The 24,996-nt window shown below is 45.1% G+C and overlaps 1 protein-coding gene across 4 annotated transcripts in view; it reads right to left on the reverse strand.

The window, feature by feature from the left end:
- Window positions 1-4,882: 4,882 nt before the first annotated feature.
- TNN (tenascin N) overlaps window positions 4,883-24,996 on the reverse strand; it is a 46,069-nt gene continuing 25,955 nt past the window's right edge. For 2 of the 4 annotated variants that reach the window (XM_060197901.1, XM_060197898.1), the window contains 10 exons: window positions 24,121-24,384; window positions 19,060-19,323; window positions 18,161-18,424; window positions 15,023-15,153; window positions 12,102-12,234; window positions 11,100-11,251; window positions 10,619-10,715; window positions 9,593-9,760; window positions 7,677-7,840; window positions 4,883-5,359 (listed from right to left, as the gene is read on the reverse strand). In XM_060197901.1, the coding sequence (XP_060053884.1) occupies window positions 5,252-5,359; window positions 7,677-7,840; window positions 9,593-9,760; window positions 10,619-10,715; window positions 11,100-11,251; window positions 12,102-12,234; window positions 15,023-15,153; window positions 18,161-18,424; window positions 19,060-19,323; window positions 24,121-24,384 (1,745 nt within the window). In that variant the 3' untranslated portion in view covers window positions 4,883-5,251. The remainder of the gene's footprint in view (window positions 5,360-7,676; window positions 7,841-9,592; window positions 9,761-10,618; window positions 10,716-11,099; window positions 11,252-12,101; window positions 12,235-15,022; window positions 15,154-18,160; window positions 18,425-19,059; window positions 19,324-24,120; window positions 24,385-24,996) is intronic. The other 2 variants (XM_060197899.1, XM_060197900.1) reach the window with 2 other exon arrangements.

Genomic DNA, 24,996 nt, shown 5'->3' on the forward strand with positions numbered 1-24,996 from the left:
AGTGCACTGGTGTGGGAAAATAGTAAAAGCACTTCTTAATAAAGTGGCTTAATTTTGTTTTTCCTAGAATGGGAATTTCAGTTATTTCAATGGGCACTGACTTCACAACTCAACCAAATCAATGCAACCAGTGCCACCTCTACCTGTTCCACTTCAGACTGTATCCAGAGATGCCAGGCATGGGATGTCAACCCTCCAGCTCCAATACTCAGTTGAGAACTTTCTTAGCACATAGGACTCCTTAGTTCCATTTCCTGTGGCACAATTCCTAACAAAGTTACAGAACATAAATATAGGCCAGGGCCCATGAGATAGGGCACATATGCACACATATCCTTACATTAGGGGGAAATATATACCTTAGAGTAAAAGTGTGCAATAGTCTACAGTGACTCAAGAGGTGCAACAAGCAGGTAGAAAGACCTAAAAAAGACACCATAAAGTGCTCAATCAAGTATTTTCTACTTATACCTAGATGCCCTCATCACCTAGTTCCTATTTCACTTCCATCAATCACAAGGCTAACCCTGTCAGATAAGGTGGGGATAAGGGCAAAAGCTGGATAAAAGCAAGAGATCTTTTGGTGATGACCCTTTTGATCACTACCAAGCCATCCCATCATGAGAGGTTCTAGTCAGGGAACCCTGGGATTCCAATATAGATATGATGGGCCTAGACCTTTAACAGATCCCTCTCTCCACCATCACAGCTCATATCTATCAGGAACAATGTCATAAACCCTCTAGTGGGCCTCTACAGGATATTGCTCTCAATTTAGAACAACAATGGTAGAAACTGCCCCACTCTCTGAAGGGCGGCTGGGTCAACATACTTTACCACTAGAGGAAAACTGGTCCTGAAATGAGTTCAACCTAGAATGTTCCTAGCTATGATCATGAAATGTGAGCTCAGACTGACAGGGATGCAGAGGTTATACAGGCTCCTGTGCTAAATATGACATAGGACTGAGATCAGATCGTTGGGGTTTGCAGATAATGGAATGTATATACTTTTCCCATATTTGAGAGCTACTCTCTGCCCTTATCCAGCTTTCAAGTCTTATCCTCAACTCTTAGACAATACTCCTAGCCCACCTGCATTTTAGCTGTTGGGGTGAGTCAAAAATTAGTGAGGTCAGGAGTCAGGTGGTAGCACAGTGGGTTAAGTGCAGGTGGCGCAAAGCGCGAGGACCAGCGTAAGGATCCCTGTTCGAGCCCCTGGATCCCCACTTGCAGGGAGGTCGTTTCACAAATGGTGAAGCAGGTCTGCAATTGTCTATCTTTCTCTCCCCCCTCTGTCTTCCCCTCCTCTCTCCACTTCTTTCTGTCCTATCCAACAACAACAACATCAATAACAACAATAATAACCACAACAATAAAACAACAAGGGCAACAAAGGGAATAAATAAATAAATATTTTTTTAAAAATTAGTAAAGTCATGAGCCCCCTGTAATATACCTAAAATAGCTTCTTCCAACATAAAGACCCCAAATTTCATCTGTTATACTTTCACCTTTAAGTTACTGATTATTAAACAATTTTTTCTGCTTTATATCTTAATGCTTTTCAGCCACCAAGTTACAGATGCTACCCTGATGCCAACCTGACTTCCCTGGGCAGATGACTTTACCATTAAATCCTGGAACCCCACCTACGGAGAGCCCTACCCCACTAGGGAAAGGTGGAAACAGGCTGGGGGTATGGATTGTCAGCACTCATGTCCAGCAGAGAAGCAATTCCAGAAGTCATACTTTCCACTTTCTGTACTCCATAAAGATTTTTGGTCCGTGGTCTGGGAGGTGGTGCTAGTGGTAAAGCATTGGACTTTCAAGCATGAGGTCCAAAGTTCAATCTCCGGCAGAACATGTGCCAGAGTGATGTCTGGTTCTTTCTCTCTCCTCCTGTCTATCTCATAAATAAATAAAATCTTTAAAAAAAAATCTTTGGTCCATACTCCCAGATGGATAAAGAATAGGGAAATTTCTGGGGGCCAGCAATAATGCACTGGGTTAAGCGCACATCATACAATGCTCAAGGATCAGCACAAGGGTCCTGGTTTGAGCGCCCAGCTCTCCACTTCACAAGTGGTGAAGCAGGTCTGCTGGTATCTATCTTCTTTCCTCCTCTCTGTCTTCCTGTCCTCTCAATTTCTCTCTGTCCTATCCAACAACAATGAGAAAAAGATGGCCTCCAGGAGCAGTGGATTTATAGTGCAGGCACCTAGCCCTAGCTATAACCCTGGAGGCAAAAAAAAAAGGGGGGGGGAAACTTCCAATAGAGAGGAGGAGATATATAACTCTGGTGGTGGGAATTGTATGGAACTGTACCCCTTTTACACCATAATCTTGTCAATCATTATTAAATCACTAATAAAAATTATGAAAAAAAATCTTACAGCAGCTGTAGGAAATACTCACAAAGTGACTTTCCATTTGCCAATCAAACAACATACATAGAAAATCCAGGGTCTAGGCCAACAAGCTAGAAAGCCTGACCCCAAATTTCAGTGCTGTACTCTCTTCCCTTCACACTCTGTCTACCTGCTTCTCTCTATCTGGAAAAGCTGGCTTGGAGTGGTGAAGCCCCCCCCCCCCCACAACAATGACTTAAAGAGAAGGAGAAAGAGGAGGAGGAGGAGGAATAAGGAACACCCAGCATGTGGGGTGGGGTGGGGTGGGGTGGGGTGGAGTGAGGTGAAAAAGAAGACAGGTCAACTTGCTCTCACCATAAAGCAGCAATGGTAGGGACTGCCCCACTCTCTGAAGGAAGGCTGGAGTATCCTGCCCTGCCACTTGAGGAAGACTGATCCTGAAATGAGTGTAGCCTTCCTTGTTTCCAGCTGTGACCATGAGCTGCGAGCACAGACCAATAGGGACTCAGAGTTTTCATGGGCTCTGGTGCCAAATATATATATATAGCCTGGGTCAAGAGTGGAAGCTACTCTCTGCCCTAATCCAACTTTCTAGCCCTTTTCTCTATTCTGATACCATTTTCTCAGACAATATTTGTATCCAACTTCATCCTAGCTATCAAACTCAAGCAAAAACTACCATAGTTATGGACCTCTATGAAACATGCCTAAAATGGACTTTCTAGATTTCTTCCACCCTAAGATCTCTAATCTCATCTGCTCTGCTCCTATTTTTTGGTTCCTGTTCATTAACCATTTTGTCTCATTTTAGTACTGCCACCTTTCAGACACCAAGTTGCAGATGCTACCATGATTCCATTCTGACTTCTCTGGGCAGATTATCTCACTAACATTTCCTGGAACCTCTCCAGAATTCTATCCTACTAGGGAAAGATAGAAACAGGCTGGGGGTATGGATCAACCTGCCAACGCCCAGGTCCAGAGGAGAAGCAATTACAGAAGTCAGACCTCCCACCTTCTGCTCCCCAGAAACAATTTGGATCCATACTCCCAGTAGGGGAGAAGTGATAGGAGGAAAAGGATAAAAGAGCTCTGAACTCCAAATCCATCAGGACTCACAGAGAGGAGGAAAAAGGGAGGAATATTTGGATGTGGTAATAGGGTCATGAGTGACTTACAGAGGAACAAAGGATTGGACCTGGAAGAAAAAGAGGGCAATTATGTGTGGGGCTATGTGTAAGCTTGATAGAGCTTAGGGAAAACTCCCCCCATCCTTGGATGGAGGTCTGGGAAAGACACCCCCTTGTTAGTCTCTCTCACCAAGATGAGCAAAGGGGAAAAAGTCAGACTTAGTTCTTCCCTTTCAGACTCTCAAGCCCACAGAGACCTCATTGCCTCTCCCCACTAACTGCAGGCCACATGGCTGCCTGCCTTAGGTTCATTCAAAGTTTACATAGTCACCCAGAGTTCACACAGTCACCTCACTTTTGATCACTAGAGAAAGCATACTCCATCAAACACCTCTCTGAAATCAGTCAGTGAAATTCCAAACTTTATTTCCTTATAGCTTTGATAACTACCATGCTCTATTTATCTTCTCTCTATCTCACCCTGCTGGTTTAACCCCTATGTTTCTCTCAAATACCTTTGGATAATTAAGTTGCTTGCAACATGGAGAATAATTGTCTTGACTTTTATGTATCTCATCAATTCCTGTCATACCAACCCCCTACCATAAGGGCAAGCTGACCTTTAAGAAACCTGTAATTTCTGACATGTTTGAAATATGTTCTTTGTCTGAATTCCTATTTAAACCCATATCCATCCATCTGCCATTAAATGAGAGTGTCCCAATTCTCCCCGGTGTCTCTTGTCTGTATGGTGTCGTCTCTTGAACAAGCGAGGGAGAACCAGTCATTTGCCTCCCTTCATGTAAGTGCCAGCAATTATGTACAAATCTAGACAGATAATTGTAGAGACGATAGTTAACCCATGTCTGCAACCTTGGGAAAACCATGGTGTTTTGCAATGGAGGGACTAGAGATTCAGAACTCTGGTGGTGGGAATGGTGTTGACATGTAACTTTGTAAATCAATATTAAATCACTAATTAAAAAAAGAAAATAAAGATACAAATAAGGACTGGAAAGAGAGAGAGAGAGAAAATATGTCAGGATGGTGAGAATAGTAGTAATTGTAGAGCCTTTTGGAGGAACCATTTATGCCAAGTCAGATATTTCAGGGTTGAAACAAATGAGAATTATATTCATGAGTGATGCAGATCTATGAATGGGGTTAAAGTTGGCAAATGGGACATAGCTTCAGGTTCCATTACTTTTTCTTACAACACCAGAAATGTTTAAAAGGGGCAGTTTATACCTTTGCTGCCATGCCCTGAGGGCAACCTGGCCTCACAGTCATCAGAACTCTTTTTTTGGTGTTTCTTTCTAGTGATATTTGCATCAGCAAACTATCAAAAAAAACCTTCCAATTTCCAGAGATTTCTGATTGATGAAGTGCAAAATGGCTCTTTATTTTTCCCCCAGATCCATCCCACTTATTTGTTGCTGGTAAGGGACTGAAAGGCCCTGCAGCTTCATTGGTGTTTCTCCCACACACTTTGTAACTACCACTGTGCAGAATTTCAGAATCCCCAAAATGGACTCACAAAATGCAGGTGATAAGGAGGGAGTCTGTAGTTTGAAATGTGACATGCTCTGACCTGCTGCTTTTCCAACCACCTCAGAAACCAAGGGCTGGAAGGCTCCTCAAACACTCACTAGCCAGTCACCCTTCCCATGTCACACAGTCCCATCACCAGGCTGGTCTTGGCTCCTGCATCTACTTCTCCAGCAGGACATCAGAATGTTCTTGTCGTTTCTCATAGTGTCCGCTTCTTTCTGTCTCTGCTAGAGTCATGGGGGCGAATTTTCAGCTCCACATATGGAATGGAGAATTCATGTCCTTTCCAGGGCTCCCAGTTCACTCCCTATAGAAAGAAAGGTGTGTGTGAGGGGGAGAGAGGGGTAACAAAGTGGTTATGCAAAAAGACTTTCATGCCTGAGGCTCCAACTCCCAGGCTCAATACTCTCTCCTACCACCATAATCCAGAGCTGAACAGTGCTCTGATCTCTCTCTTGATATCTCTCTCTCATTAAAATAGAACAAATAGGGAGTCATGCAGTAGTGCAGCAGGTTAAGCACAGGTGGCGCAAAACTCAAGGACCGGTGGAAGGATCCCAGTTCGAGCCCCTGGCTCCCCACCTGCAGGAGGGTCGCTATACAAGTGGTGAGGCAGGTCTCTCCCTGTCTCTGTCTTCCCCTCCTCTCTCTATTTCTCTCTGTCCTATCCAACAACAATGACAACAATAATAACTACAACAATAAAACAACAAGGGCAACAAAAGCGAATAAATAAAAAATAACAACAATAAAATAAAAATAAATAAAATAAATAAAATATATTTTTCAAAATAAGAAGGAAGAAAGAGAAGACAGAGAGAGGGGGAAGAAGGGAGAAAGCAGTAAAGAAAGGAAGATGTGAAGAAACACTTGAGAGGAAGGAGGGGGAACAAAAAAGCTCCCTTAAGGGTGGGGATACCACTCCCTCTCTGCTGAGGAAGAAAAGGGGAAGCAAAGGGGAACTGATCTGAGCACATGGAGCAGTGCAGGCTGTCAAGGTGGGGGGATGGGAATTCCAGCTAGGAGGCCACAGAGGTCAGGGCAGCAGCAAAAATGCAGAGTCACCCTGGCCAGCAAGGACTATATCGTCCTTTCCTCATTCATTGCCCTTCCAACAAATCAAAGGCAAAAATAAGCATATTAATTGGACAATTGTGTGAAATCATTTTCAATTTAAACTGTTTAGATATTAGCTCTAGGGTAACAAATAGCTGGCTGGAAACTAAATTTCCTTTTCTGTCTTGTGACTGGTGAGCATAATAATATTTAATTCACTTAATAAACTTGCAACCTGGCCGGCCAAGACTCCAAGTGACCAATTTTACATATTTTAATTTGTGAGGTAAATAATAAACAAGAAGCTAAGTGCCTTGCAGGCTGCAGAAACACATTAACTAGATGAATGTCTTTTATTAGCAAATCTGAGGATAGCTTAGGAAATATTAACTGCTCAGTTCAGATCTTTGATCTCTGACCGCAAGCTGCCCTGAGTCAGCTCTCCTGAGCCCTGAGACTCTTGGACTCCCTCTCCTGATTTCACAGAGAATTCTCCCTCCCTCTGAAAAGTCTCCCTGCTGCTGACTTCCTATAGGCTGGGATTGGGCCCTGGAGTGGGGAATTCAAAACCCAGGCCAGAGTGCTTGCAGGTTCTTAAAAGAGCATGGATTTGTCCCTATAGAGACTGAGGAGTCAAGATAAGGCCCTTGGGTCAGGGAGGTTGTTAAAAATACAGGGAGGGAAGCTTCAGAGCAATAGAAGTGAGAGAACCCTTGTCCTGAGAGCGTCCCTGTGAAATGGAGAGACCAAAGAGCTCAATGTTCTGGGCAGACAGACAGTAGACTAGGGTAAAGTGAGCTCAAGGCCAGGTCAGACTCAAGGCAGAAACTACTGCTTTCCTGGTGATCAAAGGGCTTGCGAGACACCATGTGACTAAAACAATTGGGGGGAAAGTATGTGTGACTGCTACAGACTGAATGTTTATATTCCTTCCTTTCCACACAAACAAATAAATAAATAAAATAAAAATTCACAAATTGAATCTCCAACACCCACTGTAGGCGATTTGATTTGAAGAGTTGATTAGGTTTAGATATGGCCATGAAGATGGGGGGTCATGATTGTTTACATTAGTGCCCTACAAGAGAGGAGAACAGAGGCTTTATCTTATTATATCAAGATTATAGGTCTCTATCAACCAGAAATAGAATGCTCACCAAGAATACCAGGAACATAATCTGCCAGCAACTTCAGTTTGGACTTTCCGTTCTCCAGAACCGTGAGAGATAAATATCTATAGTATAAGGCACTCAGTCTATAGTACTTCTTTAGAGCAGCCCAAATTGACTAAGACAGTGCCCACATGTGAACCAGCAAATGAGAAGGTATGCAATCCATGTTTTCTGTCTCTGTTCAGCAGTGGGCAATCTGAGCTAAATGAGTCTGCAGTCCAGGGTTCATGCAGCAAAGCCAATGGGCAGGGAGGACCCTGATGCCCACTGCATGAAGCCTGAAGAAATCCTGACTAGCAGCAGGAGAGGCATGGTCAGGCCAGCCGGAAAGACAACCCACTGGGAAAGAAACATAGGCAAAGTCAAAGGCCAAACCTCTGCCCTCCTGTCACCTACCTCACTGTGCTTAGTCTCCCCATATCTGCCATTGGGGTTGGCCAAGTGGCAGTTCTTATACCACCAGCCTCCATGATGAGTCAGGGCACAGTTGCTGAGAGCAATGTCATTGTCTCTGTCAAAAGTAGTGAACTTCCATCCATTGTGGTACGTGAGTGCATCCCCTGTAGGAAAGAAAGAGGGTGAGAGTCCAAGGAGGTTGACTGCTGAGCCTGTCCTCTCATCACTTAGGACAGGAGCAGCCAGAAAACTGCCCCTCCTTCAAAACCTACCTGGGAATCAATCACAAAATAGAAGGAAAGCGAAAACTCCACTAATTCTCACTGCCATTAGGAATTTAAGATTGTCCATGAGCAGTGAGGGGTCTGGGGAAATTACCACCTATCTGAAAGTCTCCCAAGGCTTCTCACTAAAAATACATCCTCCACTGGCCAGCATTACAGACTGAATGACCTCAAGATGAGAACTGTCTGCTCATCACAGTAAAAATGCAAATTGAATACCTGGGAAGAGAATTCCATTACTTCCCAAACATGTTGACTCCAGCTCTCTCACTTTAGAATGATTAGAATCAGCTCATTTACTAGATTATTTTAACTCCAGTCTTTAAAAAAAGGTGAGTTTTGAGTGGGAGAAAGGAGAAGACAGTGGGAGAGGAACAAATCTGAGAGCAGTCCCCAGGCTGGAGGCAGTGGGGACAGAGGGTTTAAGGGAGAGATGTGGGGTGCAGGTGCCAAAGAGAAACACTTCACCCAGCTCTTGTCTGAGGAAAGCCCCATAAGTGGCATCTCTGAAGACTGACTCTGCCAGCTGGGGCCCTAATCAGGAAGTCCCGAGTCTCCCAAACAGACTTGATGGGCCTAGACCTCAAATAAATCCCTCTCTCCATTGTTTCCGGTCATCTCTATCAGGAACAACAAAATAGACCCCTTCGTGGGCCCCCATAGGACCTTGCCCTCAACCTGGATCAACAATGGTAGAGAAAGTTCCAACCTCTGAAGGGAGGATGGACAACATACTCTATAATACACCTGAGGAAGATGGGTTGATACTGAGGCAGCATGGAATGTTCCTACTCATGACCACAGAATGTGAGCTCAGATCTAGAGGGATGTAGAGGGATGTCACACAGGCTTCTAAGATAATTATGGGCTCCAGATCACATCAAATTGATGGGTCTGACAATAATATTTATACCACTTTCCCATATTAGGGAGCTACTCTCTGCCCTGATCCAGCTTTCTGGTCCTTTTCCCAGCCATGACATCATCTCCCCAGGCAATAATTAGGATTAACCTGCATATCAGATTTCAGGCTCAGGCAAAAAAAAAAAAAAAACACTAGTATAGCTACAGGCCCTTGAAATATAACTAAAATATGCCTACTAGCTATCTACACCTCCAACACTTCACCTTCACTATTCAAGCCTTTAAGTCCATAATTGTCCAACAATTTGTTTGGCTTTGTGCATTAACTCTCTTTTCAGTCACCAGATTCCAGATGCTAGCAGGATGTGACCAGATTTCCCTGGACAGACAAACCCACCAATGTGCCTTGGAGCTCTGCTTCCCCAGAGCCCTTTCCCACTAGGGAAAGAGAAAGAGAGGATGGGTGTATGGATCGACCTGTCAATGCCTATTTTCATCGAGGAAGCAATTACAGAAGCCAGACCTTCAACCTTCTGCATCCCACAATGATTTTGGGTCCATACTCCCAGAGGGCTAAAGAGTTGGAATGCTATCAGGGGAGGGGTTGGTATACGGAGGTCTGGTGGTGGGAATTGTGCAAAGCTGTACCTCTCTTATCCTATGGTTTTGTCAATGTTTCCTTTTTATAAATAATTTTTTTTAAAAAAAAAAGACTGTGACTCTGGCAGGAGAACCAAGCAGATGGTGTATGAAAAGGTATATTCTCACCAGCAGTGCCTCTGTACTTCCCCACCGACAGCTTGTACCGCTCCTTGCTGGAGGCCACTTGGAAGAAATCATACACAGCATAGGCAGACTCATTGGCTGTCTGCAGGTCCACCCTCACCTCATACCGGGTAGGAGTGCCTGTGGTGAGGTCGTGCAGCTTGTCCAGTCCTGAGCAAAAGAAACAAAATTCCAACAACCTTTGAGAGCACCCAACATGCATCAGAGACTTCCAACACCACAAATTCCCTTAGCCTGTCCACTGCTCCAGGAGGCCCACTCTTCCTCCCAGGGGATCGATCAGCCTTCTCATCCTACTGTTTGTTTGGCACACTCATGCTGGTAAGTATGGAAGCCACACCCTGCAGGAATGAAGTGCAAGCTAGCCATGGGAGTTACATTGACTCCTTCCTAGAGAGAAGCAGATCTATTCATCAACCTCTTAACACCCTGTGTGGGAGAGGAGCTCGGATCCTCATCCCCAGGCCTCTGATTCTGTAAGGTCTCAGTTCTTCTGTACCTCAGCAAGCAACAAACATCATCCAGTCTCTCAGACACAGCATATCTGGGTCATGAGTTTTTAATTCTTAATTTTTCCACTTGATGCTTTTAGCTACTTCACACTCTGTGAACATCTACTCCTGAACAGAGTGGAAGGAAAGGGGAGGGAGAGTGATGCCAAAATGATCAGCGTTGCAAGAAAAGTTTCAGGAACCCACTGGCATGACCTCCTAGTGAATGTCCAAGATGCAGCCATAAATTCATCCCCCCGTGTGGTTTCTTGGGAGTCAGGGCTCCAAGTGGATAGGTGGGCTCTCCCTGGGATAGTCCCAGCCTCTCACAAGCCCTGAGCACATGGGAGCCTTCCCAGAGACAGGACACCAGACACTGATCAGCAGGCCCCGGTCAGCAGGCCCCCCAGATTCCCTGTCACTCAGACCTTTGCTGGTCGTGCTGCAGGTCCTGAGCAGTTTTCTCAGGGGACTCTCCCCTCCACCACCCACCCCTCATAGATTTGGGATGTCATACCAAGCCAGAACTCCTGTGTGGGATCCCCAAAGCCTTCCACATAAGTCCGCCAACGCTTGAAGAAATCCAGCTGGCCCGTGTTCCTCCTCTGGAAGACCTGGGGAGGGGTGTGGAGGTTTCACTCTGGCAGTGTGAACAGACATCACCAGGTGGGAAGGGAGTAGTATCTGGTCTCCCCCAAGATATCACCAGGAGACAAGAGGGGTTCCACAAGCACATTCATGCACTGAAGTCCTGGCTCATTCCTGCACCATGGAATGGAGATCAAGCCACATGCAGGGGCTACTGACACTTATCACTGAAGCCTCCTTGAACATTTCCAGCCAACAACCTGCCCGTAACCAAGCCTGTTCCAGCCTACTGCTCAGTTCTTAAGGTTCCCTTCTGAGAGCGGGTGTCATCTGCCTTAAAGCAGCTGCAAACCACCAATACCCCAGTCCCATGGATGAGGAGAACAGAGCTGCCAGCTCCTGAGACTCACGATCCAGCCGCCTCCATCTGTGTCCATGTCGCAGTACACCTGCAGGGGCTGGCCGGGGTCACCGTGCAGGTAGATGGTGTACAGCCCACTGGCACTGAGACCGTTCTGCTGGACTTGACTGCAGTCTGAGGGGTGCGGGAAACGTGCACCTACTGGGGTCACATGGGGAGCACCAGCATCAGAGAGGGCCTGAGGAAAGGGAATGAACTCCCCTTGGCCTAGATTACCTTTCCTGTGGAAATTCTCTCATAAACTCCTACCATATCGCCTCCTCCAACTCTTCCCACTTGTCAAACACTTCAAATGTCCAGGAAAGGAGTTCAAGTTCATGCCACCCTGCATGACTCTTCCATACCCTAAACAACACTCCATCCCCTACCCCCACCACTTTTATTTTTTAATTGCCACCAGGGTTATCTCTGGGATTTGATGCCAGCACCACAAATCCACCCCTCCTAGTGGCCATTTTTTCCTTTTTCTTTTTTTTTCTTTCTTTCTATTTTTTATTGAATAGGAAAGAGAGAAATGGGGGGAGGAGGGAGAGAGAAAGATAGACAACAGCAGACCTGCTTCACCACCCATGAAGCTTCTTCCCTACAGGTGGGAAACAGGACTTGAACCCAGGTCCTTGAGCACAGTAAAGTGTGCACTCAGTCACTACCTGATCCCCCATCATCTCCCCTCTTTAGTCATTGCTGTGGATGCATCTCTTTTAAACCCATAGCCCATTTCCGCTTCCCAGAACTTTCCTAGAGGAGTCTATCACTCCAGAATTACTCAATATTTGTGAACTGACACCTGGTGTCCCCGGGCAGACAGACTGGCAGGCCTCTTGCAAAGTTCTCCCTGTGAGCAAGCATCTCCTTGCCTGGGAGAGATGAGCTTTATGGGCTTTCACTCCAAACAGATAGTCCAACCCATACTGACCCAAGTGCCTGTCCTGCCACTCCGAGGCCCCTTTCTACTGCCACCTGCTGTAGATGCCACCTGCATCTGCCTTACCTGTGGAAAGTGTGGTGGAGACACTTCTGCTCTGGTGATCTCCTCTGAAGGCCACCAAAGACACAGGGTAGGGGACACCCTGCTCCAGGCCTTGAAGTTCATACCTCCGATCCCCATGTCCAAGCTGTACTTCCTGCACCAGGGTGAGAGACAGCCTGCACTTCAAGCAGCTGATACCCCAGCACCCCATGTCAGCACTCCCGATGCTAATTAACAGGGCTTCCCTGGGAGCTCAATGACTCATTTTCTCAGAGACTCAGAGGAACCCCAGAATCCTAGTGGGTCCCTACCACTTCCCTGGGTGCTAGACCACTCTCCAGAGTTCTCCAGAGGTTTTGCACTTTGGGGAGCCTACCAACTGTCTACATACTGGATAGATGTGTTCCCCCGCACCTCTACACCCCTCATCCCCCCCCCCCCCCACACACACACACACACACACGGCCAACTAAGGAATAGCAAGTAAAAACTGTTGTTCTTTGTGTAACTAGGAAAGCTGGTAAGCTCCTATGGACCCTTCTTGCAAAAAAAAAAAAAAAAGCTAATGGCGGGGGGGGGGGGGGGACTTTTTTCAGGGGGGAGGAAGGGTTTCCGTTCTAGGGACAGATTAGTGATTTTCCTTTGGGACAAGTTTCAAGAAATTGCTGGGGCAGAAGTAGACAGCATAATGGTTATGCAAAGAGACTCTCATGCCTGAGGCTCCAAAGTCCCAGGTTCAATCCCCCACACCATCATGAGGTAGAGCTGAGCAGTGCTCTGGAAAAATAAGATAATAAGAAAGAAAGAAAGAAAGAAAGAAAGAAAGAAAGAAAGAAAGAAAGAAAGAAAGAAAGAAAGGAAGGAAGGGAGGAAGAGAGAAATAAAGGAAGAGAGAAAGAAAGTAGGGAAATTATGAAAAGAAAAAAAAAGAAGAAAGAAAGAAATTGCTTCAACAATGGTAGAAACTGCCTCACTCTCCAAAGAGAGCCCAGGTCAACATACTCTGCCACTCAAGGAAGACTGGTCTTTAAATGAGTACAGACTAGAATGTTCCTAGCCATGACCACAGAATGGGAGCTCAGACCAACAGGGAGGCAGAGATTTTACAGGCTCCTGTGATAAGTATGGACAGACATGGGCCTTCGGTCAGATTGATGGGGTTTACAGTTAATGGTATCTATATACTCTTCCCATATTTGGGAGCTACTCTCTACCTTGATCTAGCTCTCTAGTCCTATTTCCAACCTTTACATCATCTTCCCTTACAATACTTTCAGCCAACCTGCATGCTAGCTACCAGGCTCAGGCAAAAATTAGCAAAGTCATGGGCCCCTTAGAACATACCTAAAATAGACCTACTTTTTCCAACATAAAGACCCCAAATTTCATCTGCTATATTTTTACGTTTAAGTTCCTGATTATTGAACAAGTTATTCTGCTTTATATCTTAATGCTTTTCAGCCACCAAGTTGCAGATGTTACCATGATGCCAACCTGACTTCCATGGGCAGATGACCACACTAACGTGTCCTGGACACCACCTCCCCAGAGCCTCACCCCACTAGGGAAATATAGAAACAGGCTGGGGGTGTGTATTGACCTGTCAATACCCATGTCCAGCAGAGAAGCGATTACAGAAGGCAGACCTCCCACCTTTTGCACCCTATAAAGATCTTTGGTCCATACTCCCAGAAGGATAAAGAATAGGAAACTTCCAATAGAGGAGACAGAATGTGAAATTCTGGTGGTGGCAATTTTGTGTAATTGTACCCCTCTTACCCCACAATCTTGTCAATCATTATAAATCACTAATAATAATTTTAAAAAATGTATCATCTATGAATGTTAAGGAGAGACTAGATCCAGATTCTATCTTGAAAGCTTAACTATGAGCAAAGGTTGGCAATACAAGCCATGATGTCATATAAATGTGCACGTATGTACATATGTAGATACTTGCTTGTGATCATAATAGCAAATATTTATGACTTGTTGTGGTGTGTTTTAACTTTCAGACCCAATCAGTGAATTTAGATTAAATCAAGGGCAAAGACTAAGGGTCAAGAATTATTTTACTTATATGTTCTTACAAGTTTACATAGTAGGCTTCAGCAAGTGAAACCTTTATCCTTGGTTATAGTTACTTAGCATATATTACATGACAAATCTGCATGTGTTATGTTCATAAAACAGTTAAAACTAATGAAGTGGGAGTTGGGCAGTAGTGCAGTGGGTTAAGCGCACATGGCGCAAAGCGCAAGGACCCGCATAAGGATCCTGGTTGGAGCCCCCGTCTCCCCGCCTGCAGGGGAGTCGCTTCACAGGTGGTGAAGCAGGTCTGCAGGTATCTATCTTTCTCTCCCTGTCTCTGTCTTCCTCTCCTCTCTCCATTTCTCTCTGTCCTACCCAACAATGATGACGACAATGACATCAATAATAATAACTACAACAACAATAAAAAAACAAGGGCAACAAAAGGGAAAATAAATAAATAAATATTTTTAAAAACTAATGAAGTATTAAAAAAAAAGAAAGAAAGAAATTGCTGGCCTTCAGACTCTAAACCCTGGAAGGAAATGTTTATCAATTCACTCCACACCTGTTTTGGAGCAGCTGCCTCTAGCTAAGTTTGAGCATTTTAGATGTAATGGTAAACAATACTGACAGAACGGGCCTCCCTCATGTGGAGGGGTGGGGGGGTAGGCAAGGGATATCCAGGTAACATGGGCAAATGTATAGTCACCAATAAATAGTACATGGTCAGAGGGTAGGCTCAGAGGAAAATTCTAGAACACAAGACTACGTGTGCAAAGCTCAGGAAAGACTGAGTGCACTTCAGGCCCTCACACACAGCAGGTGATCCCCAAGGATCATGGGTTGGTCACAAGTTGCCTGAGACCTACATTTTGGCCCCAGGAGGAAGAGCCAGGGGCAACCAGTACCTTGGTAGTGCCATCTGGGAGCTTGTAGGTCAGAATGTAGCCATCAATCTGAGCAGATGGGGGTACCCAGGTCAGCACCCCACCAGACTGGGTCATGGCAGTTGCGCGTAGATTCTTGGGGGGATCAATTTCTGCAAATTCAAAGTCAGATAAGTATTAGTACTGGGGTACTCTGACTTGGTTTGTGAAATGTGACTTTCCATTTTCTCCTGGTTCCTCCTCCCCTTCCACTTCTTTCCTCCAAATGAATCAAATCTCTAGCTCTCCTTGTCACTAGGTCTTTGGGACCTTAGTTTCTAACAGCACAGACCTATTGAAGAACAGAAGATGAAGATGCAGGATTGAGATGGAGACCTCTCAAAGAAGTGGCTCTGAGCTCTCTGCCCCAAGGAGGGTGGAGGATATGAGTGCTGGAGACAAATACACAGGTTCCCAGCAGCAGGGTATCCAGAATGGAAAGAGAGCCCTGCACAGATGGGGCTACCTCAACAAACCTACCTGGAGAGATGACCACAACCCCAGATTGACCCCTCCCCTCAAGCCAGGCACTGGGAATCCCCCAAGAATGTCCACATGGCCCTAGGGCAGGAGAGTAATCCCAATTTACTTATATTTTGGACCACCAACCAGAGTGCTGGTTGTGATGGAAGTTACTTGTGGTCCATAAATAATAAACCTCTCTTTTTTATTAAAGATTTATTTATGGGCTGAGGAGATAGCATGATGATTATGCAAAAAGATTATTTTTTGCCTCCAGAGTTATCGCTGGAGATTGGTGCCTGCACTATGAATCCACTGCTCCTGGAGGCCATTTTTCCCATTTTTGTTGCCCTTGTTGTTTATCATTATTGTTGTTGTTGTTGTTATTGATGCTTTTGTTGTTGGATAGGACAGAGAAAAATCAAGAGAGGAGGGGAAGACAGAGAAGGGGAGAGAAAGATACCTGCAGATCTGCTTCACCACTTATGAAGCGACCCCCATGCAGGTGGGGAACTGGGGTCTCAAACCAGGATCCTTACACACAAAAAGACGTTTCATGTTTGAGACTCTGAGGTCTCAGGTTCAATCCCTAGCATCACCATAAACCAGAGTTGAGCAGTGCTCTGGTCTCTCTTTCTCTCCCTCTCTCTCTCTCTCTCTCTCTCTCTCTCTCTCTCTCTCTCTCTCTCCTGCATTGTATCTCACTAGAATAAATAAATAAAATATTTTAAAGATATATTTATTTATAACCATGAGATAAAGAAGGAAAGAAAGAGCCAGAGCACCACTCTGGCACATGCATTGTCAGGGATCTAACTTCATCGTTTGAAGTCTGGCTCTCTAACCATTGTGCAACCTCCCAGGCTACTAAAATTCTGTTTCTTATATATCTAAGTAGACTTGTGCTCAAACCTTAGGTGCAAGCCTGACACAGCAAGAATGGAGAGAAAGTGGGTGATTGCATAAAGGAAGAGAAGGAAAGATGGGAGGGAGGGAGAGGAGAAGAGCTGAAGGGGAAGCAGAGAGCTTTTTTTTTTGTCCTGATTCCCATGTACTTTCCCACTGGTGCACTAGCAGGAAAGCTCAGGCATGTGTGTGGCGGAGTGGGGGCAGGAAAGCTAAAGTCAGCAAACATGCTGCCAGCATCATAATAACTGGTCAGACAGCTATTTTTTTAAGTAAATGACACATGAATGGAAATTTCCATATTGGAAAAAAAGAATCACAGAGACTGGTTTTTAATCTAAAGTTTCCCCATAAAGAAAGATGACTCCAGGGGCCAGATGGTGGCACCCTCAGTAAGCACATATCATACTATGTGCAAAGACCCACGCAAGGATCCAGGTTCAGGTCCCTGCTCTCCACCTGCAGCAGAAACACCTTCATGAGTAGTGAAGTATGTCTACAGGTGTCTATCTTCCTCTCGGCCTCTCTATCCCTTTCTCCCCTCTCAATTTCCATCTGTCCTATCAAATGAAAATAGAAGAAGAAGGGGGAAATGAGTGATATATTTGGCACCAAGCCCCAGCAAAAACCCTCATGGCAAAAAAGAAAGAAAGGAACAAAGAAAAGAAAGATGACTCCAGGCAATTTTCTACCCAGAGCTTTTCAGCTGAGAAGTGAATTGCAGTATTTTCAGAGAAAGCAGACTACTGTTGCTGTCATTTGGGATGTTTTTCACAAATTCTATAACCTCTGCTTGGTTTGACTTTCTAAAGCATAACATCTGTTCTAAGATTTCTTCTGTCCATCCTGTGGAAAAACTGAACTTCCTACTTGCAAAACGATAACTCTTTGTATTCAGTTGTCCTCTGCCAGCTCTTTGACTGCACACCTGCACACCCACCCTGGTCATGGACATCTTCCAAAACAGGGAAAGAAAAATAAAGAAGAAAGAGAAGAAGAGAGGGAGAAGGGAGAGAGAAAGCAGAGAGAAGAAGAAGGAAGGGAATATTGGTTTTTTTTCTGGAGAGTATCCCTAGGTATTCCGGGGAAAGAAGCTTCTCTCTCTATAGACCTTTGTTGAAACTTGTTACTATTCAGCATTCATTCCTTCTGTGACTAGAAACCCCTGCTGTCACTAAAAAAATAACAAAGAAAGTCAAGGCACATGTAACTGTGGTATCCACACAGGTAGAGTCAGACTCAAACAGACACCAGGCTTGGACCAGACTGTCCAGAGAGACCCAAACCGACATGGGCACAACAGCCCTCAGGTGCTTCTGCAACCCAGATGCCCCGGTGCTCATGTGCTGATGTCCCGGCAGCCCAAACCCTCTGACCACTCACTACAGAGGACAATGAGAGGGAGAGACCTCTACTATAGCCACCAACTGGGCATGATGGTGGAGAAGCCATTAGGCTCTCCCTTCTCTGACCTGTAGCTAAGGCCTGGCCATCAAGGTGGCTTTATCAGGAAGAGGTAGTGGTGCAGCCTTCTGCAGTATACGTACAGCCTCACAGCAGTTGTTACCAGTTCAGTCATGCTGCCTTGCAAGGTTTTCACCTCAAACTAACTCTCATATTCACTTTTGAACTTGCCAGGGTGGGGAAGGGGAGGTACATTTTTCAGCCTCCGGTGACAATCCCTCAAATTCCTCCCACTCTAATCTGGAGAGATATCATCCTGATAGGCCTCTGTTCCAGTCCTCTTATTACCTGTGAGGGCCTTGGTGTCAACCTTCCGGCTGATCCTGGACCCCTTCTCAGCCCACACGTACACCGTGTACTCCACACCCGGCCTCAGGCCTGTCAGCACAGTGCTGGTCTGCTCCTTGTCCACAGAGACCTCCTTAGATATCCCATCAGGAGATGTGTAGCGCACCATGTACCTGTCAATGGTGGCCTGCACAGGCTCCCAGGACACAGTGGCCGAGCTCTCTGTCACTCTGTCAGTCACCAGGTTCTTGGGACTGTCAATATCTGAAAGGAAAATATTCAGAGCAACATGAGCTTTGGAGTCATCGAAAGCACACCCACAGTCTCACAGCTTCCCATATTTGTTCCTGTGGAGCTCTCAGCTCCTGGCTGGGGTCTTCCCAACTGGAGTCTCTGGAGGGAGCAAAGGGACAAGGGAACCCTGGTTCTCAGACTCAAAGGACAACTCATCATCAGTTGACACTTTCTTGGCTTCCATTCTCTGAATGTAGGAGAATGAGATCTTCCTAGTAAAACTCCAGGGCACATCAAACAATCAGCTCAACATGTGCCATGACATCCAGAGCACCTAAGTAACCACTGCATCCTGGGCTACTTCATGGGTGATTCTTCTAAAGGTGTTCTCACAAGCACTGCAATGTCTAGAGCCCATGATTGTCTTGGCTGAGTCTGCCAAAATAAGTTATCTGAATAACTTCACTTCTCCCTGCCAGGGGGCTCAGAGATTTCTGGAGCAGTCTCCACCATCAGGAAGACCAGCTCATTGAATTGGAGAAGCTCAAAATCTTTCTCTGAAAGACTTGGAATTGAAAAGCCTGAGCTCAGACCACATACTTTGGTATCAAGCACTTAAATGTACTCATACCTCATTTGCAGGTGCCCATCTCTCATTCCATTACCTGTGGGGGCCTTGGTGTCAGCCTTCTTGCTGCTCCTGGACCCCTTCTCAGCCCACACGTACACCGTGTACTCCACACCCGGCACCAGGCCCATCAGCACAGTGCTGGTCTGCTCCTTGTCCACAGAGATATCCTTGGAAATCCCATCAGGAGATGTGTAGCGCACCATGTACCTGTCGATGGTGGCCTGCACAGGCTCCCAGGACACAGTGGCCGAGCTCTCTGTCACCCTGTCAGTCACCAGGTTCTTGGGACTGTCAAGATCTTTTTAAAAATAATAAGAAAAGATTATACTGGGCAAGGATACAGTATAGTGGTTATGCAAAGGACTCATGTTTGAGGAACCAAGGTCCCAGATTCAATCTTTAACACTATGATAAACCAGAACTGAGCAATAACTGAACTATATCTCCATATGTCTCCATTAAAATAAAATAAACATGTTGGGACTGGGTGGTGATGCACCTGGTTGAGTGCACATGTTACAGTGCACAAGGACCCAGATTCAAGTCCCTGGTCCCCACCTGTGGGGGAGGGGGAATCTCCATGAGTGGTAAAGCAGGGCTGCAGCTGTCTCTCTGTCTCTCTCCTTCTCTATCTTCTCCTTCCCTCTTGACTTCTGACTGTTTCTATCCAATAAATAAATAAAGATTTTTTAATTTAAAAAATAATATAAACATGTTTAAGAGAGAGGGAAAAGGAAGAGGAGGAGGAGAAAGACTGAACTTTGGAGCTAAGAGAATAGCATGTCACTACCCGACTACCAGCTCTCCTTTCTGGCTTTCTTTCAGAACAACATGATTCCATCTAAAACAGAAGGGAAAGATTCTCGGTTTTCATTTTCCAACAAAATAATTACTGTATATTGAAGCTGGAAGGAATTAGTTCTTGAAGTGTTTCCATGAGGAAATTTTCTGTCCATCTAGTTCCACAAGGAAAATAATAAAATTTTCATGAGCTCAACTCTGACAGCATCTTCCCAGATAATATATCTAGTCCACCTCCATGTTAACTATCAAGTTCAAGCAAAGATTACTGAAATCATGGGCACTAAGGACATACCTAAAGTGGACTTCCTAGCCTCTTTCCACCCTAAGATTTTTATTCTCATTTGCTCTATTCCTACTTTTTTGTTCCTATTTATTAAACATTCTTTCCTGCTTTCTGTCATACTGCCTTTCAGCCACCAAGTTGCAGATCCTACTATGATTTCATCCTGACTTCCCTGGGAAGACAACCTCACCAATGTGTCTGCACACCTCACCACTCCAGAGCTCTACCCCACTAGGGAAAAATAGAAACAGGCTTGGGGTATGGATTGACTGGCCAATGTCCATATCCAGCAGAGAACAATTACAGAAATCAGAACTCCCACCTTCTGCACCCCAAAAAGATTTTTGGTCCATATCCCAGAGGGTTAAATGATGGGGAAAGATGACCAGAAGGCTCAGAGCCCTAATTTCATCATGGCCTGAAGCACCTGTCACTAGGAATCTTGTTTTTGACCATCACTGAAATGGAAGTGAATCTGGAAAACACCAGAGGAAGTCTGGCATTGTTTCTCTTATCTGAAACAGAAGAGGAAAAAAGGAAGGACACTTGAAAGTAGTAATAGGTGTTAGTGTGACTTAGAAATGTAAAGTGACAGGGAGTCAGGCGGTAGCACAGCAGGCTAAGTGCACTTGGTGCAAAGCGCAAGGACCCGCATAAGGATCCTGGTAGGAGCCCCTGGCTCCCCACCTGCAGGGGAGTCATTTCACAGGTGGTGAAGCAGGTCTGCAGGTGTCTCTCTTTCTGTCCCCCTCTCTGTCTTCCCCTCCTCTCTCCATTTCTCTCTGTCCTATCCAACAACGACAACAACAATAAATACAACAATAAAACAACAAAAGGGAATTAAAAAAAAAAGAATTGTAAAGTGACAGCAGAACCATAAAAAATTATATACATACAGATATATAGTCAATATAAAGTCAATACACATCTGTGACCTTGGGAGAACTACTGCAGTTTTCATTAGAGTGGGGTGGGGAAACAGAACTTTGGTGGTGGAAATGATGTGTAATTATACTCCTATTATCTTATAATTTTGTAAACCACTAACAGAATGAAATTAAAAATAAATAACAATCTTTGTTTTATCATGAGATCTAATGGCAAACGCTAGAAGAAGAAGATGAGATCTAATCCAGGAGGTGACATAGTGACTAAAGAACTGAATTTTAAAAACATAAGGTTCTGAGTTCAATCCCTAGCATCGCATGTGCCAAATGCCGGAGTAAACCTCTGGTTTACCCATTCTCTCTCTCTCTCTCTCTCTCTCTGTCTCCCTCTCGTGCTCATGAATAAATTAACCTAAAAGATCGCCTAGGGGGGCAAGCCATAGAGCACCCAGCTGAACAAACACATTACCATGCATGATGACCGGGTTCAACCCCCATCCCCACATGCAAGGAGTCCACTTCAGGAGCTGTGAAGCAGTTCTGCAGGTATTTATCTTTCTTTCTTTTAATTTTTTTTCTCCCTTTTTAAAATTTTTTAATTTTTTTCATTATTTATTTTCGCATTTGTTGCCCTTGTTTTTTATTGTTGCTGTAGTTATTATTATCATTGTTGTTGGTATCATCATTGTTGGATAGGACAGAGAGAAATGGAGAAAGGAGGGGAAGACAGAGAGGGGGAGAGGAAGAGGGATACTTGCAGACCTGCTTTTCCACCTGTGAATCGACTCCCCTGCAGATGGGGGGCCAGGGATTCGAGCTGGGAACCTTATGCCGGTCCTTGCGCTTCGCACTACCTGCGCTTAGCACTACCTGCGCTTAGCCTGCTGCGCTACCGGCCAACCCCCTCTTTCTCCCTTTCTATTCCCCCTCACCTCTAAATTTATATCTAGCCTATCAAATAAGGGAGGAGGAGGGAAAATGGCTGCCAGGAGTGATGAATTTGTCATGCTGGCTCCAAGCCCCAGCAATAACCCTGGTGGCATTTTTTTAAAAATCTCCTGTACAAGATAATACATCATTTATTGCTTTCTATCACTGACATGTAAGCAGTCATTGGAGGTGGTAGCTATAGTGCTAGACAAGACACCATAGTGGAAGTTAACTTGACTCATGCCTGGCCAGCTGAGAATTCATTTTCTGGTTTCTGTTTGTGGAGGTCTCAGGTATGGCCAGTGCAGGGTGAGAGGGAACATCATGTACAAGTTTCGAGGCATCTCTCCCCTTCCCTGTGTTCCTCATCACCAGCTGGAAGAAAGGTGGCATTTGTATCTCTAAATTATGTGCCCAAGCATTCCTTTCCTTATTTTTCCTGCCACTATGCTTATCCAGATTCTCATCCTCCCCTACCCAGACATTATAGTAACCTGATCTCCCTGATTTCACTCTTATCATAACTTCCATTTATAGTTGACTCTGAACAGCATTGAGCACCAAGGCCCCTCATCCTGGAATAAGAACGGACAAGGGACCATATATATGAAGACAACTCCCCCAAGAGGACAGAGCCACAATGGAGAAAGAGCCTGGAGTAATGAGATATCTTGGTGGACAGAACACATTTCTTTCTTTTCTTTTTTCTTTTTTTTTTCTCCAGGGTTTTATTACTGGAGCTTCATGCCTGCACCAGGAATTCACTGCTCCCGGTGGCCATCTTTTTCCATTTGTTGCTGTTATTGCTGGATAGAACATAGAGAAATTGAGAGAGAAGGGGAAGACAGAGATGGGAAGAGAAACATAGACACCTGCAGTCCTGCTTCACCACTTGTGAAACAATCCCCCTGCAGGTGGGGGACCAGGGACTCAAACCAGGATTCTTGCACAGGTCTTTGAGCTTCAAACTATGTGCACTTAACCTGGTGCACTACCACCAAGCCCCCAGAGTACATGCTTTGCTGTGTATGAGGCACTACGTAAGAGCACCACTTATGGCATGGATGGGGCCGCTCTATGAATGTTAGATTGGTGCTGTCTCCTTTCTCTGTCTCCCTCTGTTTCTCCTCACCACCCCTCAGAATTAAAAGGATGAAAGAATTAGACTGCAAAGGTTGCTATCTCTGTTGCGAATGCATGAGATCCTGGTTTCATTCTTCTGAGCCATTAAAGAGAAAGAGAAAGGAAGAAAGGGATGGAGGAAGAGAACAAAGGGGGAGGGAGGGTGGAAGGAAGGAAGGACAAAAGGAAGGAAGGGGGGATCTAACTTTCCTATATCAGAAGGCTACCACATGACCTTGTCTCACTCACCTTCTGGCGATTCCAAAAGAAAGGAATCAACTCCTTCCTTGTTTGAACAACTATTATTTGGGTGTTTCTGCCAATAGGTGTCTTAGATACAGCTCACATCATTTTCATCCAAGAAAGATCTCTACCCTGTGTTTCTGTATTCATTTCCTTCAAAGAATTAACCCTAAGTTAAAGCTAGAAATATATCTGCTTGTGAATTGTCCCTCTTTTCTGCTGGACACCTAGAGAGTAGGAGACACATTTGTTCTGCTCACCACTATCGCCCAGGCCTGATACTTAGACAAAACTCATTAAGCTGCCTGTTGCAATGAACAAAGAGCTCCAGCTACAAGGGGAACACTTGTGCCTTTAAACTCCACATAACCTATTGGGTCAAAACTATATAAGCTTGGCACAAAATAGCTCTTTCATGCAGTGGTTTTAGGAATTTTATGTCGCTTATAACTTGGTCCCTTTAATTTTCTGTGTGCGAAGCACAGTGGCTAAAAGCACAGGCCTTGACAGAGGAAGACCTAGTGGGGGTTGTATTGTTATGTGAAAATGTTATACATGTGCAAACTATTGTATTTTACTGTTGACTATAAACAATTAACCCCCAATAAAGAAATTTTTTAAAAGCATATGCCTTGAAAGTTCTGAGATATTTGTGGTCCTGATTAGTCCTTATTGTATTGTTATGCTTTCTTCTTTCTTTAAGGAAATGGAATACTTCATTTTTACAGCCTCCACACCTAAGGTCACCCCAAAGTAACAGTTGCAATTCAGCAATAGCTCAATTCACAGTGAGGACCCCCGGTCATATTTTTGCCCCTCTCATTACCTGTGAGGGCCTTGGCGTCAACCTTCCGGCTGATCCTGGACCCCTTCTCAGCCCACACGTACACCGTGTACTCCACACCTGGCCTCAGGCCTGTCAGCACAGTGCTGGTCTGTTCCTTGTCCACAGAGACCTCCTTGGATATCCCATCAGGAGATGTGTAGTGCACCATGTACCTGTCAATGGTGGCCTGCACAGGCTCCCAGGACACAGTGGCCGAGCTCTCTGTCACTCTGTCAGTCACCAGGTTCTTGGGACTGTCAATATCTGAAAGGAAAATATTCAGAGCAACATGAGCTTTGGAGTCATCGAAAGCACACCCACAGTCTCACAGTTTCCCATATTTGTCCCTGTGGAGCTCTCAGCTCCTGGCTGGGGTCTTCCCAACTGGAGTCTCTGGAGGGAGCAAAGGGACAAGGGAACCCTGGTTCTCAGACTCAAAGGACAACTCATCATCAGTTGACACTTTCTTGGCTTCCATTCTCTGAATGTAGGAGAATGAGATCTTCCTAGTAAAACTCCAGGGCACATCAAACAATCAGCTCAACATGTGCCATGACATCTAGAGCACCTAAGTAACCACTGCATCCTGGGCTACTTCATGGGTGATTCTTCTAAAGGTGTTCTCACAAGCACTGCAATGTCAAGAGCCCATGATTGTCTTGGCTGAGTCTGCCAAAATAAGTTATCTGAATAACTTCACTTCTCCCTGCCAAGGGACTCAGAGATTTCTGGGGCAGTCTTCACCATCAGAAAGATAGAGGAGCTCAAAATCTTTCTCTGAACTCTTAAGACTTGGAATTGCAAAGCCTGGACTCAGATCACATCCTTTCGAATCAAGCACTCAAATACACTCATACCTCATTTGCAGGTGCCCAT

The sequence above is a fragment of the Erinaceus europaeus genome, chromosome 9, assembly GCF_950295315.1.
Source record: "Erinaceus europaeus chromosome 9, mEriEur2.1, whole genome shotgun sequence".
NCBI lineage: Eukaryota > Metazoa > Chordata > Mammalia > Eulipotyphla > Erinaceidae > Erinaceus > Erinaceus europaeus.